The 19,507-nt window shown below is 39.5% G+C and overlaps 1 protein-coding gene across 1 annotated transcript in view; it reads right to left on the reverse strand.

Moving 5' to 3' along the window:
• L3MBTL4 (L3MBTL histone methyl-lysine binding protein 4) overlaps nt 1-19,507 on the reverse strand; it is a 488,579-nt gene that overhangs the window by 118,184 nt on the left and 350,888 nt on the right. The window contains exon 15 of the mRNA XM_032421167.1: nt 9,820-9,993. Within this exon, the coding sequence (XP_032277058.1) occupies nt 9,820-9,993 (174 nt within the window). The remainder of the gene's footprint in view (nt 1-9,819; nt 9,994-19,507) is intronic.

Consider the following 19,507-nt stretch of genomic DNA (forward strand, 5'->3'; position numbering starts at 1 on the left):
CATGCTGTTCTCAAGCGTTTGGACTTCCTCTTGCTGGCAGAGAAGACAGTGACTGAAGTGTTGCATCTTGAAAAGAGTCTACTGCATACAGGGAGCAGAAATGTTTGGTGATGATTAGGCCAGTAATGTGCCAAAGATTATTTGTTTGTATTTTAGCTAAAAAGGTAATACCATTGAAATCTCCAGGCATTATTCTTTCACCAGTAATTCTGCTTGAAGCCTGGCCCATACTTTTCATCATAGTTCCAGGCTCTCCAAACAATCTTCCAAATCCTTTGCTAATGCGATTGCTGGTGCAGCCCCAAGTGTCAGGCTACCCGTGTGTCTGTGTACCCCTGACTCACCCCACACAGGAGTGCATGACTTAGAGAATTACTGCTTCTGTTGCGGAGACCGGCTGCTGTCATCGAGAGTCTCTGCTACCCACATTGGTTTTCCACTTGCCTTGTCCTTTGGATTTTGTTACTTCCCATTGGCAAAAGGGGCTGCATGCTCTCTGACTCCCTTTCTGTGCTTCTGCCACATTTAAAATGGCAGGTTAGTGGCTACTCTTTCTGGGCTTGGTAAATGCTAGGCCCTCAACTAGATGCCTAACATGAAGGAGGTAATATTAATCTTATATCTATGTGTTGAAAAGTATAAAGAGGCTAGATAAGTCACACAATAAGCTGAAGAGCCAAAGTGGAAAAAAATCAGAATTTGGAGTTAAGTCAGGTTAGTCTACATGTAGTCAAACTCCTTCTAGAACGGGACTTGCAAACGGCAGCCCATGAGTCAAATCCTGCCCATCGCCTGCTTCTGTGAATGAAACTGTAGTAAGCCATGCTCATGCATTACTTATAGTCCATGGCTCCTTTCACACACACACAGTGGTCAAGCTGAGGAACTACAGTAGAGATCTTAAGGCTGGCAAAGCCTAAAATATTTACTATCTGGCCCTTTAGAAAAAAAGTTTGCTGACTCCTGTTCTAGCAGTAAAGGAAAAGGTTCCTAAGGCCAAAAATATACCCATGACATGTGATGGTTTTACATACTACCTTTTCTCAAAATTGCCTTAATAACTGTAGTTAGTTATCACTTAGAATAGGGCTTCAAAGGCAAATATTGAGCTCTGAATGCTTTTTATTTTTTTAGACAAATTGCCCAGGTCCAATCAGTATTTCCTTAAGCTTTTCCTACATGCAGGTATTACAGTCAGCCAAAATGGTATCCGCCACCAAGAGACTCAGAACCTACCAGAGGATACAGATGTGTAAGGTGCCAACTTTCACACAAAGCAGATGGAGGAAAGGCCTACACGAAGAGATGAGAAAGTGCTTTGGGATCACAAAGTGGGAAGGGACTTTCTGCTTAAAATGTCAGTGAGATCAGAAAAAGCTTTCAGGAGGAGAGGAGTTTGTCTAGGCCTCAAAGCAAGTTTTACTAAGGGAAGCATTAAGGGGGACAGGTGTGGTGTGTGATGAGGTGAGGTGTGCAGGCTGGGGATATATTATGAGGACTGCAAAGGCTTTCTGCACACGTATGTATGTATTCTGTGTGTGTGTGTGTGTGTACACTTGTGTGTATGTGTGTTTGTATGTGTGAATTTAGTGATAGTAAAGCAAAATAAGTCAAGAACCCCTAAGACTATATATCTAAGGACAGATTCATACAGTATATATTTAGTTTGTAAATAAAATGTAATTCAACTTTTAAAAATATTGCATTATAAACCATCAATAAATGACATACATATGGAAATGTTTATTGCAGCATTATTTAAAGAGGAAAAATACTGGAAACAACCTGACTGCCGATAGGGGAGTTAGCTGAATAAGTTAAGGTATGTCCATTCTATGATAAACGATATAGTTATTTAAAACAATGCATTGGATCCATTTGTGTTAATACGGAAAATTACCCATGACATATTGTTAAATAAATAAAACACATTTCTAAGCTAATATCTCTTATTGTCAGACTTTAAACCAGCAAACAATGCTTTTACATGGCAGTCTGTAAGAGATAAGGGAAATTTGTTTTTTCTTTGTGAGTAGACTTAGTTGTGTAAGTCTTTACAAGTTTTCCACATAAAAAGAAAAGTCCAAGACCAGATTATGTTTCTTCTAGCCACAAATGCTGACTTCTTTACAGGTGCCTTGTTCAGAGCGCCATTATAAACTTGGCATAAAAATAAGTGTGCATTTTATTAAAGCTTCAGCATTTAATGTCAGGGTCCTTTAAATTTCGCTGACATGTTAACCTGTCAGGAATGCAGCCTCTTTCCCCTACAGTCAACATGACTGTATCCTAATCTATCCAGAGTGATACATGCCAACCTTGAAAGAAACATTACCACAAAATTACTGTAATATTTTTTAAAAGAGTGAGTGTATATCTGAATATCCATATGTATACATAAACACAGAAAAAGTGTAAAAGAGAATATTATTATTCACACAAGTAACCTCAGGATGCACATCAGAGTTGAGGAGTGGGGAGTGAGAAATTATGTTTTAAAAACTTCTCTATTACCTGATTTATTGCAGTGGGAATTTTATCATATTTTAATCAGCCTATAAGTTAGTTTATTTGACCAGAAAAAGTCTGGGTATTATTAATTTTTTTAATTTTAATTTTTTTTCTTTTTACTAATCTATATTTTCTAATTTTCCTATAATACACAAGAATTGCTTTAGTTATGAGAAAAAATCATGTTGAATGTCCCAATTTTACTATTTGCAATGAATGGAAAATAATTGTTTTAAAGCCAGATCAAGGATGTGGATGAGAAAAAATGCCCACTGGTGCTTGGGCAACAAAGTTTTGTTTTTCTGGTGTACAGGAACACCCATATTCCTTTATGCATGGAACCGTGGACATTTTAGCACACATTGTTCTGCAGCATTTAATTACTAAGAGCCTGGGCCAAGGCAGGATTCCAGAAATCCAGAGATCCACAATAAATTATAAAATGCCTTGTGAGAACCAGCTCAGAGAAATATTTTTAAAGATCTTTTTAAGTCATACATTGAGCATTTTATAACGTATCAGCAGAAGTGTAAATTTGTTTACAAACCACCAGACTATAATGGAGGTGCCAAGTCCTTTTACCCCAGCACTGTTACTATCTACACTCCTGAGCTGATCTTGACACAACTCACTTCATTTTCAATTTGCAAAATATTCAACAGAACCACCCTGCCTTTTTTCCCTAATGGCATGGATCTACTTATGGTCTCTAGGAGGTTAAGATAGGTAATTGCTGGAAACATTGTAAGTGTTGCCCATTTACTCCCTTGTTACTTCTTCCATGGCACTTAGCCACAGTCTGCCATTTTCTCCTCATTGACAGTTTACTTTTGCTTGCTCTCCTCCATCTCCTCTACCTGACAATATGCTCCCTGCAGGGCTGGGGCAGTTGTGTTCACCGCCATATCCTTAGCACCTACCACACCACCCGGCCACAGTAGAAGCTCCACATGTATTTGCTGAATGAATAAATGTTGATGCAATGAGGGAATCAACATGCCTCCTGCCAAGTCTTCCTGCCTGACTGAGTTTAAGACCTCATCCCTCCACTTCACTAGCTTGGGCCATTTTCTTACCACCAAGTGAAAGCTTACTGAAGTCAAAGATTTTAGTCTGCTTTGTTCTAGCTATATCAGTACAGTTTGGAGTACTACTTTTCTAAGTATTTGTTCAAAGGATAAATGTTGAATGAATGAATGATTGAATATGTCCTATTTCAGGATGTGGCTACAGTCAGGATCTCAATTCTGCAAGGTTAAGTGTCATTCAGGTATTCATACCATAAACCAGTTCTATTCTGACCTAATCTTAATTCTAGAGGAGGAAGAGGTATGGAATAGTGAGCAGAGCAATGACGCAGGAGTCAGAGGGCTCCAAGTGGCCATTCATGACAGTGTCAATAGGGAACTCAATTCTTTGGCTCCGGTATCCTTATTTTCCTGTGGGCAAGAAGCAGGGCTAGACAATCTTTGAGTCCCTTCCCACTGCAAAGCCCCAGGATTGTCATACTCCACTAGAGATCCTTCAGAGTGTGCCTGGAGGTGTGGAAAAGGAGGGAGTTTGTCTGGATGGTGCTGGGTTTCCTGTCCAGCCACAACCTCTACAGAAGGTTTCCTGGGTGTCCAGGAAAAATCCTGATGTTTGACCACTGCTCACATGATTAAGGGGTGTAATTGAGTTTCAGATGCAGAGGAATAGCTCAGACTAAATAAATAAAGGTCTAAATTTCTATTTTTGGTGCAAAGATGTGTTGTACATACACAACTAGAACTGGCCCAGTTGCAAGACTTTAAAATCAACAATTTTTACAAAAATGGAAAAAGGTATCAATAGTCTCTATTATGTGCCAGGCTCAGTCATACTTTCTATATACCTATATTCAAGATCTAAGCCTCATACTTTATATTCATTTCACAGGTAAGGAAATTGAGTCTCTAAGATGCAAACTAATGAAGATACCTGAACCAATGAACTTAGATTTACTAAGAACCTATTATAATGTGACCAGGAATGAGGAAAAAACAAAAGCATAATGAAAACTGGTTCACACCCTTTAGCAGCTTCCCGTTCTTACGAGAAAATAAGGCACACATACAACGTAAGCACTAAGGAGGCACATGTAGACACAGACACACAAGCTATTGATGTGTGGTATAGACCAAAGCACAAAGAAGTGCTAAGAACAAGGAATGGGGCTATCTCTTACTGTATCCATATCCCTGGACCTACCAAGTTCCTGGCATAGAGCGGCTGCTCAAAATCTATTTAACTTGTTGAGCGCCTACTGAGTATCAGGCATTATACTAGGTGTCAGAAATACAGAAATGTGTACGATGTGGTCTCTGACCTCAAGAAGCTCATATTGGCTGGAACTGCTGTAGAGAAAACTTTAAGGTACAGCTGAGCCTTTGAGAAGGGAGAAGATGCAGGTGGGAGTAGATAACGAAGGAGGAATGGGAACAAAGGCACCAGCCCAGGAATAAAAACAATATTGTGGGTGATCATAGGGAGTGAGTGGGACACTGAGTAGGCTTCATCTCCCCAAGCAGAGAATTTATGTGGGAAGTTGTGAGAAAAAACACTGATGGATTAAGGAAAACCTAGGTAATGACTTGGAAGACTAATACGGGAAACAACCAACTAACACTGTTTTAATTCTGAGAATGGACCCCATAGCAGGTATTTATGGTGCAGCTAATTTGGGTAGTGGAAATAAACTAGCTGGCTTGTGGCAGCACAATTTATTATGAGGATCATTAAGGAACTAGTCCCACTACACACCATTCCCTCTGATTACCATAGCTTCCTCAGCCATTTTTATTATCAGTATAGGCCTTAGGGAAGTGCATAAAATTTATAATATGGAAGGCATTAGGGGAAAAAGGAGATTTACTAGGCATTTTCTTAGATTTTCATTCTTTTTCTTTTCTTCTTTTTTGAGAGAAAGAGAGACAGCGTGGGGGAGGAGCAGAGGAAGAGAGAGAATCTTAAGCAGGCTTCATGCTCAGCAGCACGGAGCCTAATGTGGGGCTCGATCTCATGACCCTGAGATCATGACCCGAGCCAAAATCAAGAGTCAGATGCTTAACCGACTGAGTCACCGAGATGTCCCTCTTAGATTTTCTTAACAGCAATGAATGAGTATGAATATGACTGAATATTAACAATGGTGTTCTACCGATTGTATGAATTAGAATATGTTAAGCACTGCTTTGGGGAAGCAAAAGAAGATATTAAAGAATACTTAGGTGGCTGCAAATGCCTGAAAAAAATGCTCCATTCAGACCCAGGGAAGCTGGCTAACAAATAATATGGAGGGAGGGGACAGTTGCATTTCAAAGTAATTTCTTTATGATGAAATTGTTTTAATGAGTATAATTTTATTCCCATGTTGCAGAGAGAGACCTTTAACCTATTAAAATAAAATGTGTTCAAGAAAGAAGATTCTGTATAACATATAGTATAAATAAAAACAAATGGTTTTGGGAAATCATGGTAAGATTCTTCCCCTCCAAATAGTTCTATTTTCACAAAACAAGAAATAAATGCATCACAAGATGACCCTGAGAATCACAGACGCAGTAGAAAGTCATCTAGACATAAATTCAGCCAGACCGTTCAAACATTAAGCTGACATTCCTTTGCTAGTCTAATGTAGTGGAAATGTGTTTAAGATTTGGAATCTGGCAGTTCTAGACCCAAATCCTAACTTCCCTACTAATTGTCTGTGTGATCCTGCAAACTCTGCCCAATGTCTCTGAACCTGCAGGTGTCTACATTATAAAATCAGAATAAGAATACTTACCACACATAAGGTTGTTGTGAGGATAAAATGAAATTAACACAGTGATGTATGCAGACTGTTTAGCACAGTGCTTTGTGGCCCAAAGTAAGTGTGTGATATTAATATTAGAGAGCTATTATTACTGATACTTCTAGTGTTACTATTATTAGTTTACTGAAACAGGAATATGCTGGATGGAATCAGAACACCTATATTTGGGTCCCAAATCAGTTACTACTAAGGATCTCAACTTCCTCACTTATTAATGGCAATACTATGCTGACAATAATATCTGTTTTGCCTAAGTCATAAGACTATGGGAAGCTCCAAAGGTAATGTATGTGTAAACTATAAACTGTCAAATTAAAAATATCCCCTAGAGTACATACCTAAATGAAAGAAACTCAAGTATAAGGTCATTTGCCTGTACATAATGCACCAGGAGTGTAATACTACTCCACTCTATTAGCATAAAGGGAAAACGATAGTCTGTCAGAAATGATGACCTTCTGTGAGACTGGCTCTTTAAAGCTGTGTTAACATGCAATATTACTGCTATGAATGTGAATCTTGTAAACATCTAGTAATATATGGTCTACTCAACTTTAAAACTTGACCCTCTATTTAGAAAATGTGAACATAATCAGATGATTTACTAATAATAACCCCCTCTACCAAGATTAATATAAAAACAAACATACTTTTAAAAATAATCACAAAACTGGGATGCAGTTAGGGAAAAGACAAAATTCCCTAAATTTTTGGGCAGCATCTAACTGATTTGGGAAGAATGTCAAGAGTTAATTTTACATTTTGCACTTGAATTGTCAGAAGTCTGGATATTCTAAGGTGACAAGTGTTCCTGGTATAAGCAATTACAGAAGGCCTGTCCAGAGCTCAGTGATGGATTGGTGAATGGCTGGCTGGATGGATGGGAGGAGGGATGGAATCTGTAACTCTAATTTTCTCTAATTTTTTTTTTTTTCTTTTTTTTTTTTTAAAGATTTTATTTATTTATTTGACAGAGAGAGACACAGCGAGAGAGGGAACACAAGCAGGGGGAGTGGGAGAGAGAGAAGCAGGCTTCCCGCAGAGCGGGGAGCCCGATGTGGGGCTCGATCCCAGGACCCTGGGATCATGACCTGAGCCGAAGGCAGACGCTTAACGACTGAGCCACCCAGGCGTCCCTCTAATTTTCTCTAATTTAACCCCCATGCCTATCCTTGGACATGAGCCAGGTAAAAATCATTCTCAACAGGTAGAAGAAAGAGATGGAATTTAAATAGTCTCCACCTATATCTGCTACCTTGTGATTTTTAAGAGTAAAGATTTAAGTTAGGGAAAAGTCAGCCCCAGGAAACCACTACAAGTAAACTGTAAAGAGAATTAAAATATATTTTCTCTGCTCATAATCAGCCTTACTTATGATTCCTTGATGATTTCCTGGCTTTTTTTTTTTCCACCACTCTGGAATTCTAGACCATGAGCAGGATGTCACAGAAATGGGGGTAGAATCAAAGTGGGCACTCCAGCGAATACGAAGCAAACGTTGTCATGAGGGCTGGTTAAATGAAAAAAAGTGGGCTGGGACTGGAGTGCAAGGAGGGCTTTGGTCTTGAGACTGGAAAACAAAAGAAGGCTTAAGAATTCAAGATGTGCACAGTATGACTCCCCTCCCCTTGCCCAGTTCCTTATACAGCACTGGGCGTACATGAAATAGGATTCCACAGGATAGGGTCATGTGTGATTTTTCTGCTTGGTTATCAACTAACATTCTCTACTTCTTCTTTCTATCTGTAGCAATTATGCTTGTCTGGTCTATTTCAGTGTAAATCCCCTTCAAAATGGTAAAGCATATAATAATATATTGAAAAGAGTTAAGTTCCTAAGAGGAGTTCAAGAGAGGAGAGGCCATATATCTATGTTTGCTGAAAAGAAAGGCTTAGCTAGCCTCAGAGAATGTGGCAGTTTAACAGTTTTTTTAAAAGCGGTTCAAAGATCTGTTTTGTCTCCCCAACTTTTGACATTGAGGACGAACGTCTAAAATGTTTACAAGAGAAACTGACTAAGTTTTTATTTGGAAAATAAAAAGGTAACAGAACAAAAAAGAATATGAGCAAAAGGATGTACTGGTCTCAATAATTCTGGGATAAATAAATACCATTCCTTGGAAAACAGTTTTAAAAAAAGCAAAGGAAAAAATTCTCCCTCCACTGGGACGTGGAAAGGACACCGGAGCCCCTCAACTGCTTAGACTTGTAAACAGTGTGGGTGGGAAAAAAGCAGTAAAGAACAGCAAGACCCTGTGAAGTTTCAACAAGAGAAGTGGGTGTATAACAATAAAAAATGCAAGATACAGCTACAAAAATAGACATGCATATCCATAGGAAATAAACGGTGCAGTAGAACTAATCTGCACAGTGGTGTGCGGAGAGATCAAAACCAAAATCAGCTACTCAACAAGAAGGAAACATCACCCAAATACGTTATACCAACATTTGCTTGAAAAAGAACAAAATCCACCCTTTGCACCAAACTCTCCCGATGGACAGGTGTCTCCTTGGGAGGGAGGTAGCAGCCTCACTGGGACTGAAGGCATAAACAGGCAGAAAGTTGTTCCATTGGGAGCTGGGGCTCCCACATGATGAGAGGCACATGCCTCTTCCTTCCATATGGTGCTGAATGAACAGAGCAAGGCTCTGGGGAGAAACAACAGCCCCCCTCAAGTGGCCGCTCCTTCAAAGCTCACACAGGGAGGGTCTACTGTCTCTCAAGGGCTTGAACAGGAGTGCCTCCTTCCTGCAGTGGGGTCTGAGAAACACTCCTTGCTTCTCTGACCAGCCTTTCTTGGCTCCTTGTTTGTCTGTCTGGTCTCCAATTACTTACTGAGTGTCAGATTTTTCTATGTTTATAATTCCTGGCATAGGTTAAAACATATCAAATAAGGTTGCATTTGCAGCTCCCTAGAAAATGGTAACATGTAAATGAAAATTGGAAATTGATGTTTCAAGGGTAAGTTCGCATTTAAGAACAAAAGGATAATGTGTTACCAATGAATCAACACGGAAACTGTTCCCAGTAAGAAGGAATCGTTATGGGAGGTGCATCTGGACTAACAAGGACAAGACAGATACAAGGCAGGACAGGAAATCCTGGTAGGATGGAGTAGATGCAAATACTCCACGTCCTAAAGAGAGCCCATCTCTGAATAAAGATGTTTTCAAGGCAAAAGGGAATCTTAGGGAATTTTAAAAATGAGATGCACTTTCTTATCACTCACATGTAATATGTACATTTAGAAAGAAATGAATCCAAATTTTTGAGAACGAAGACATAAAAAGTGCTTTTTAAATGAACATCAAGCCTTAGATGAATTCCATGAGCCAGTGAATGTAATAATATACAAAACCAAACACAACTATTTCAAAGAAATATAAGGAACTATGTATTACTATTAAAAATGTTGTTTTTTTACTATTCTCCATGGTTTACTTTCTCGTTTACATTTTCAAAAAGGTCCTTACCTAGGCTGACTGTTCACCTTTTCATGTTTTCCGTTGAAGTTCAAACTGCAGAGGTTCTTCGATTTCAAATGCGAAGAGTCGGATTCCAAATTTGCCTGTGTTTGTTCTCTCAGACGATCATGAAGTGTTGCCTCCTTTTTCAAGTTCATGTCTGAATACGGGCAGCCAAAAGCACTGGTTTGTATAAAAATGAGGGCACAGTTGTCAGTTTATAGCAATAAATCAGGAACCCAACGTCACTGGGCCAGACTTACATCCAAATTTTAATGACTGAAGGGAGGCCTTCTTCTTTCACTGAGTACACCCTAATAAGCTTCTTCTCCTCTTGCCCTCTGAATAAACCTCACATCCCAGACCACAGACACTGGTCAGCAGAGTGTGACAGGTGGAGTCATCAGCACATACAGTTTTTACAACTTTGGAAACTTACACATCTAAGAATAATGCAATGATGTTCTTCAGGTACAGCAATGGAAATGTTATATAAACACTTGATTCAACGTTTGTATCCTCTGATATTTATGCCCTGATTTGACCACCTACATCACAAAATACTATGGGTCATGAAAACTGTTCACCAGTATCAGAGAATATTATGCTTTTCTTTCTTATCATTCATGTATCCAGAAATCCTGCATCTGTATTTCTGCTTAATCCTCCTGAAACCTGCTAGGAAGTGTGGTGTTGGAATGTGAAGGAACACCTGAGATGAAAAAGGAGAGGGCACAGTGAAGGCTGAGTCCCCAGTCTTGGGATGTGGTTTGGAGCCTAACTGGCAAGGATCTACCAGGACCCAGGATCTGATTCTTTCTACAGACTAATGGGTAGTCTCTGTCAGATTTCTGTGCCCACAGCCCTGTCTCCAAAGAAGCCCCAAACTTGTGCTGCTTATGAGTGAGGCAGCCACTATCAGGGAAAGCCCAGGGGTGACAGGTCACCTGCAGGCAACTCCGGGGGAAGGCATTTCATACTCAAGCTTCTGTTTCTCTCCAGTTAAATGGGAAAATCAGACCCGATCCTAACACACACACACATACATCCCAACATGGCAGTTGCTACTATTATCATAGTGCTATTATAATCTCCATCTAGGGAAGCACATAGTCAACTGCATCAATATCTAGGCAGTATGGTCTTTTTGAGGAATTTGCTTCCAATTTACTATACATTTGCTGATGTATGACACATAATAAATTCTTTTTCGATGGATGAACATTTTCTTTTGTTATGTTAATGGCATGATAAAATCAGGGACCAATGCAGTTTTTCCTCTATTTTCAAGCAGATGGAGTTTTCCAAGGAGAGCCCATAAACAATCTAACCCCAGAAGGCCTTTAGTACCAACCTATACCTAGAATTGATCTTCTGGATGACACCAGCCTGACCCAACAAGCCAGAGTGAATCTGAATGGACAATAGGGGTGATCAGCAGCCTTTGCTACAGACAAGGGAGTCCTCTCTACATGCATGTTCTGCAATTTGTAATACTTGGCGTTGATTTATTGGCTTATTCAGTTATTGATTCAATAATCCATTAACTGAGCATCTGCTACATCACAGGCATTTGAGTGCCTATGTGAGCACCCAGTGAAGGAGTTAAGACATATTTATAAATAAATATAATTTATAATAAGAACAAAAAAGCTACCTCTACTGAGTGTGTACTATAGGTCCATTAAAACTCAAGGCTTTTTACCTATATTATTTCTAATATTTATTACTAAATACCCAAAGATGGTATTAATATATTTATTGTGTGGGTAAGAAAACAGTCACACACAGGATAAGCAACTATCCCCAAGTTGCTTGGCACTTTCTTGAGAAGCCTCAAAATAGATCACTTAATTACTAGCACCAACCAATCAGGTGGGTAGAAGGGGGACAAGGTTTTTAACATCATCAAAAGAAGAAACATGAGAGAGAAGTGTGGTATAATTCTTGTGCGAAGAGAAGCCGAGGCAGGTGTTTACAGGTAGAGCAGTACTGTTTGCTGTGACTAATGGCTAGGGGAAATCTGTCAGCCTATGCTAGAGTCCTGTGTGAGAAGCAAAGATGTGATCAAGTATGGTTTCCAATAACAATGCAGCAGGAGTGATCTGTTTAAGCTGCAGCATACGAGATCTAAGGGAAATTTAAGAAAGAACTTTTCTGCAGATAAAAGTTGAAAGGCATAAGGCTATCCTAAGGGAAACTGGGAAATGTTTATTTCAAGCACAACTGAGTTTTCATTAAGATACTATTACTAAGAAAAACTTTGCTATCCATCTAACATACTGTCAAATTGAGACTTTTGAATGATTCGCTACTGTCATGAATTTTCTTTATTTCATATCATTCCCCCATGATTTGTGTTGCATGGCACTGATGCTCTCTTCCCAAGCCTTATTTGTCCAGCACTGTAGACGGCTGCCACAGACCCTCTTGTTCAGGACTTGCTTCAGTGGAGAGAAATTTGGGTTCCCTCAACCTTCATTCATCAGTCAGTCCCTCTAGTCATTCAGTCACTTGTTTGTTACTTCTTCATTCCATTCTAGCCCCTCTGTGTCTCCAGCACTGAGAAATGGAACACCCCAAGCATCACTAGAGTGGAGCACCTCCTGATTCCACAAGGCAAGCCCGGTGAGAACACATCTCCAGGTTACACAGCTCGGAATGAAGTGTGAAGTGTAAAATAATATACTAAATGACAAAAACAGATGTGGCGTACTTTGGTGAAAAACTCGAAAGAAGGTAATGTTGGGAGATGGAAGTACGAAAGAAGAGGGGATGTTAACATCTCAGGTAGAGTAGTCTGTGCCCCTTTCAACCTGCTGTCGCGCTGTGAACACGTTTCCGTTTAGCAACACCGTGCTAACTTGTGCTTTGTGCAGAAAACACAGTTATGTTAAAGAGATGGCATCCCCAACTTTGGCCTGCCTTTCTGCAAATGTAGACCCTACTCATGTGCATGTGCGTGCATGTGTAACAACATGCATGTACAGAATTCCACGTAAACCTAAACACATAGGAAAAAATCCACTGAGTTGGTTGTCCTAGCTGTGATAAAACTTTTTATTTTTTTAAAAATCTTTCTCTTTTTTTGAAAGATTTTATTTATTTAATTGAGAGGGAGAGTGAGAGAGAGAGAGAGCAGGGGGAGGGGCAGAGGGAAAGGGAGAAGCTGAGCAGGGAGCTCAATGCAGGACTTGATCCCAGGACCCTGAGATCAACTGAGCCACGCAGGCTCCCCATGATAAAACTATTTAAATCTTACTTTTGGCTCAGCTAAATACTGGGGAAAGGAGTTTCTGAAGATACAGTCTCTTTAGAAAACTGTTGACATAAACTGAAATTTCTATGGCCTAAAGCTCTGTCGGTCAAGGTAAAATGTCAGCTTCTGACTGATGAGAAAGTAGCACATTCAAATTTCAGCTCATTAGGACCAAGATAGGAGGTGTAGAAACTGCGGGCTGAGGGGGAAGCACTGAGCAGCAGTGTTGTGTGGAAGACACGGGTCCTTTGAGCAGACTATCTCCCCGGCCCTCCTTAATGAAGGGAGTGTTTGCTGTGTGCAGGAAAAGAAGGAAGAGACAGCAGGAACTAGTCAGTTCACCCACATGAAAGTGCAGTTTCTAAAAGACAAAGACATCAAAAACCAATGATGTATTGTATGGTGACTAACATAATAAAATTAAAAAAAAAATAAAAAAATAAAAAAAATAAAAGACAAAGACAGTCGAATATCTGAATTGCATATGGTTTGACCAAGTAATTGGTAAAAAATGTCAGCCCCAAGCTCACCAACAGCAGCAAGGCCTATGAACAGAAGGTAAACACTAAGCAAAGCAAAAAGGTACCAGACAGTTACAGACAAATTTTAAAAGAGATTTTCTGACAGATCTAAAACTGAGGTCCTAGCAGTCTTCTTCATAAACAGAAAGAAACATAAAAATGATGGCAATTAAAAACACTAGTTTTGGGACGCCTGGGTGGCTCAGTTGGTTGAGCGTCTGCCTTCGGCTCAGGTCATGATCCCAGGGTCCTGGGATCGCGTCCTTCATTGGGCTCCCTGCTAAGTGGGGAGCCTGCTTCTCCCTCTCCCTCTCCCCCTGCTTGTGCTCTCTCTCTCTCTGACAAATAAATAAAATCTTTAAATAAAATAAAATAAAAATACTAGTTTTGCTTTTCAGAATATTTAAGCATAATGTTAACATCTGAGGATAAACAGAAAAGTAAAGGTAAATTTTATCAGTATACATATTTTTTCTTTAAGAGCAGCGCTCCTGACTGCCTTCGAGCTGCAACCGGGGGAGGGCTGGCCCCAGCAGCACCTGGCACCTGAGGCTGAATTGCTGTTTTTTGTGTCCGGCCTAGGATGGCTCTCTGCCTCTGCATTCTCCTCCTTCCTTTTGTGCACAGGTTGGTGAGTTTCCCCACATTCCCAGGACCAATCCTGATCTGGGGCCAAAGATAATTTGTTAAACCCAGCTGTTCATTCTAGGGTTCAAAGGTCCACACCTGAAGCAGTGCCCAGTGCTGATACCTGTGCTCATGCCTTATTGTTCATGAGTCTAGGCGGCCTCGTGGGCTCCGGGTCTCCTAGAGAGGCATATGCCTTAGTCCTTGCTCCTAAATGCCTCATCTGCTGCCACAGCTAGAATTCGGGGGCCCTGCTGGGACAGAAGCCCTATGTTCCCATTTTTCTCTTGGCCCCTTCCCAGGACAGGATTTCTGCCTCCCAATCCCAACCCAGGAGCAAGGGTCCACTTTGCAGATACCACCTGGCTAGTCCTTCATGTGCTTCTCACCCTGAATTACTCTCTATTACTGCGCTTTGCTCTCTAATTGGGATCCCTACCTGCATCATGGTTTCTCCCATCTGGCCCTGATTCTGAGTCTAGATGATGACTACTGATCACCAAACCCCCTTGACTCTGGTTCTGCTCGTTCTACTAGATTATCATCTTGTATCAACACTGTGTTCATCTTCTCATACCCAAGCTGCAAATTTGGTTCCTGCTTCTCTTTGACTACCCTGTTCTGCTGAAAATGATGGGCCATGCTCTGTCAAATCCTGGGCGGTGGCCAGTTTGGGCCAAAAGGTTATAACTGAGTTGTCACGACTTACGTAATGGTAGCTTCCCAACCAGTGCCCAGCTGCAGCCTCAGGGCAGCCAGGAGGGGCCTGGGGAGCCAGAGTCCCAGGTCAGTCCTTCCAGCCTTGAGCAGCCTCCTCCAGGCTCTAAATCCCTTCTCGTTCCCAAGTGCTGATTATCATTTTCTCTCTCTGTGTGACATGACATGAAAATGTTGGGAAGCATGACAAATTTCAGCAAAATAGCAAAGATGAAATAGTCCCTTCCATGCTGTACTCCCAAACAAATAAAAACCAACAACACAGAGGTCAGCAGTATTTCAGGAAGAGTGTCAAGTCGCTGACAACCTTTCTCCTGATCCTGAAAAGCGAAGTTGCCAGAAACAGACAGTAGCTCCCAGGAGGAGCCCTGCTCTAGGAATATGCCCTCAGCTAGCCCACCAACTAGAGACAGTTCTTCTCTAATGCAACTAACGTACCCCTCGACGAAGCCTATTGTGCTTTAGATTTTAGTCTCAATTATTTAACTAGCCAACTACATACTCTTTTCCTTCTATGACCTAGAAAAGATGACACAGAAGAATCATATCTGAGCTGGGAGATTAGATTCTAAGTCTCTTCATCTATCTTCAAAAGATGAAGATTTACTTGTGGGAGTGGGTGGAGGCCTCCTGTTTGGAAGCATTCATGGAAGAGATGGTCTGAGGGGTCTGCCTCCCCAGAACAACAGGCAGCAGGGATGCTCAGGAAGGCCACCTCTGTCAGATCCTGTGAGAGGCCACGGGGATGGTGCAGACAAAGGGGGGTCAGCAAGGAAATGGGAAGGAGCTAGAAAATTAAATGCTGCCTGCCTTGCGATTCGACCTTGGGCCCCGAGGAGCCACGAGCCATTCTGTGGCAGGTGCCTGGGCATCACACGGGTCACATATGAAGAGCAGCACCCCCACCCTGCCACCCACCCCCCACACTGTTTCCCAGTCGACTCAACACGGTTTGTTCTCACTGTCATTTGACTTTATGAAAATAAGCTACTCCTTTTCAGCCTTTAATACGTGGGTAGTCGAAACTTGCACAGTATAAGAATGCGAAATAAACATCTTTTTTTCTTAAGAAAATACTGATATTTTGGCCAAATGGTGCTGAAAGACATGAGAAATACTGAAAGGCAGTTTGCTGAAATTATGGAATACCTCTAATAGTCTCTACAGAAACTTTTCAAAGCTAACATGACTTAAATTGTTGATGATTTTGCTTCTATGAGGATGAAGAACAAGCACAAATACTCAGGATGTTCATCACTACTGCTGACCAAATAAAATTAAGTAATGTTCTCAATGACAGAAAAAAAAAGGAGCAAGTACAAATGATACATGTTGGAATACAGACCAGGAAGAAAGAAACATCACAGTTTAATATCTACTGAGGATGTAACACAATTTCTATTATATTGTTCTCAAACACAGAGATGGGCAAAAACCAACTGGTATAGATATAAGATTCTAAGGTCTTGGGACTAATTTTCTTCAAATTCAGGCAGTTTTAAAATGAAGGTGCCCCCCCAAAATAAAGTAAAATGAAGTTGCCCAAGACAAATTATGGGTAAATTTTCTCTGATTCTGACTAGTTTTTGCCCAGAAAATAGCTGATACCATCACTTAACTGTCATTAAAAGTATTAGAAAATTGAATGCACATAGTAAGCAAAAAGTATAAATATTAAAAACAAAAGTTTCATAAGTAGAGTTAAAAGAAATTGACAGCTACAGAACTCAGAGTTCAAAAGGTTGGACAAAATAAATTTGGTTCTAAAAAAACATTTCTGTGGGGGTAATGCAGCCCATGAAGTCATGCTAGATATTATGAACTTGCTAAAATGGGCAGTTAGGAAGTTGAAAGAGAACTACTACACCCATGGAGCAACATAATTGGTTTAGTAGAGTGCCAAGAAGCACAGGTTTAAGAATCAGAGGAAACTGGATTAAAGCTTTCAGCTCCAGAACCTCGGGCAAGCTATTCAATCTCTCTGTTTTTCACTACTTCATCAAAAAATGGTGATGACACCTTTCTTATAGGCATTTTTGTGAAAACCAAATGAGACAAATCAAGCGAGGTCCTGGTATCATGACTAGCACAAATTAAATGCTCATGAATTTTTAATTTTAAAAAGGTCTATTCTGATGCAAAATATAATACTAATGATCCTATTTATTGTGGTTATTACATTTTCAGTTCTGTAATTTTTATTTGGTTCTTCATTGCTTAAAGCAACTTTATTGAGGTATGACTGACACATAAAAAGCTGTACATATTTAATGTATACAACATGAGATGTTTGGGATAAGTATATACCTGTGAAACCATCACCACCAACAAGGCCATAAATATACGCATCACCTTTAAAACTCCTCCTGCCACCTTTAGTATTTTTTTAATTTTTAGTGGTAGGAACATTTAATGTAAGATCTACTCTGTTAGAAAAATTTAAGTGTATATAACAGTATTAGCTATAGGTACTGTGCTTTATAGTAGATCTGCAGTATTGATCTTGCATAACTGAAACTTTGTAACTTTTAATGTCACCTCTCCTTTTCCCCCACCCCCCAACCTCTAGCATCCACCATTCTACTCTCTGCTTTTATAAGTCTATTTTAGATTCCACATAAAAGTGATATCATACCATATTTATCTGGCTTATTTCACTTAGTATAATGACCTCCAGGTCCATTCATGTTGTAAATGGCAGACTAATTTTCTGTTGTATGTACATGTCATTTTTTCAATCCATTCATCCACTGATGGACACTCAGGTTGTTTCCATAACCTGGCTATTGCAAATAATGCTGTAATGAACAAGGGAGTGCAGGTATCTCTGATTCTGATTTCAATTCCTTTGGATATACACCTGAAGTGAGACTGCTGGGTAATATGGTAGGACTATTTTTAATTTTTTGAGTAAATTCCATACCATTTTCTATAGTGGCTGCACCATTTTACATTTCCACAACAATGTACAAGGATTCCCATTTCTCATCCTCACCAACACTTGTTATCTTTTTATTTTTATTATAGTCATCCTTACTGGTGTGAGGTGATATCTCATTGCAGTTTTAATTTGCATTTCTCTGATGATGAGTGATGTTGAGCACGTTTTCATGTACCCGTTGGCCTTCTGTGTGTCCTCTTTGGAGAAATGTCTATTCAGGTCCTTTGTTCATTTTTAAATTGGGTTATTTATGTTTTCTTTGTGATTAAGTTGTATGCATTCCTTACATATTTTGGATATTAACCCCTTATCAGATATGTATGGTTTGCAAATACTTTCTCCTATGAAAGTTGTCTTTTCATTTATTTGTGGTTTCCTTTGCTGCACAGAAGCTATTTGGTTTGGTGTAATCCCATTTGCTTATTTTTGTTTTTGTTGCTTGTGTTATTAGTATCACATCCAAAAGATCATTGCCAAGACAAATGTCAAGTAATTTTTTACCTATGTTTTCTTCTAGGAATTTTAAAGTTTCAGGTCTTACAGTTAAGTTTCTAACTCATTTTGAGTTGATTTTTGTGTATGGCGTAAGAGTCCAGTTTCATTCTGCATGTGGATATCCAATTTTCCCAATGCCATTTATTGAAGAGACTATCATTTCTCTATTGTGTACTCTTGGCACCCCTGTCAAAGATCAGCTGACCATATATATGTGGGTTTATTTCTGGGCTCTATTCTGTTCCATTACTCTATGTGTCTGCTTTTATGCCAGTGGCATACTGTTTTGATTACTATGTTTTATTATATTATAGTATAATTTGAAGTCAGGAAGAGTGTACTGCCTACAGCTTTGTTATTCTTGCTCAGGACTGCTTTGGCTACTCAGGGTCTTTTTTGATTCCATATGAAGTTTAGGGCTGTTTTTTTTCTATGTCTTTGAAAAATGACATTGGAATTTTGATAGAGATTGCACTGAACTTGTAGATAGCTTTGGGCAGTATGGATATTCTAACAATATTAATTCTTCTAATCCATGAACATGGGATATCTTTCCATTTATTTACATCTTCTTTAATTTCTTTAATCAGTGTTTTATCATTTTCATTGTACATATCTTTCACCTCCGTGGTTAAATTTATCCCTAAATACCTTATTTTTTTGATGTTGTTATGACGTTTTCTTAATTCCTTTTTCAGATAGTTCATTGTTAGTATATAGAAACAGTTTTTCAATGTAGTCTTTAGGTTTTCCATATATAAGATCATGTCAACTGCAAACAGAGATAATTTTACTTCTTCATTTCTGATTTAGATGACTTTCAATTTTTTTCTTGCCTAATTATCTGGGCAGGCCTCACAGGACTCTGTTGAACACAAGTGGCAAGAGTGGGCTTCCTTGTCTTGTTTTCATAAAAGCTTTCAACTTTTCACCATGAGTATAACTGTGGACTTGTCATGTAGACCTTTACTATGTTGAGCTATATTCCTTCTATACCTAAGTTGTTGAGTTTTTATAACGAAAGGATGCTGAATTATGTCAAATGCTTTTTCTAGATATGTTATGATCATACGATTTTTATTCTTCATTCTGTTAATGTGCATCAGATTTATTGATTTGCCTTCGTTGAACCATCCT

The sequence above is a fragment of the Phoca vitulina genome, unplaced genomic scaffold (assembly GCF_004348235.1).
Source record: "Phoca vitulina isolate PV1807 unplaced genomic scaffold, GSC_HSeal_1.0 scaffold24, whole genome shotgun sequence".
Lineage (NCBI taxonomy): Eukaryota > Metazoa > Chordata > Mammalia > Carnivora > Phocidae > Phoca > Phoca vitulina.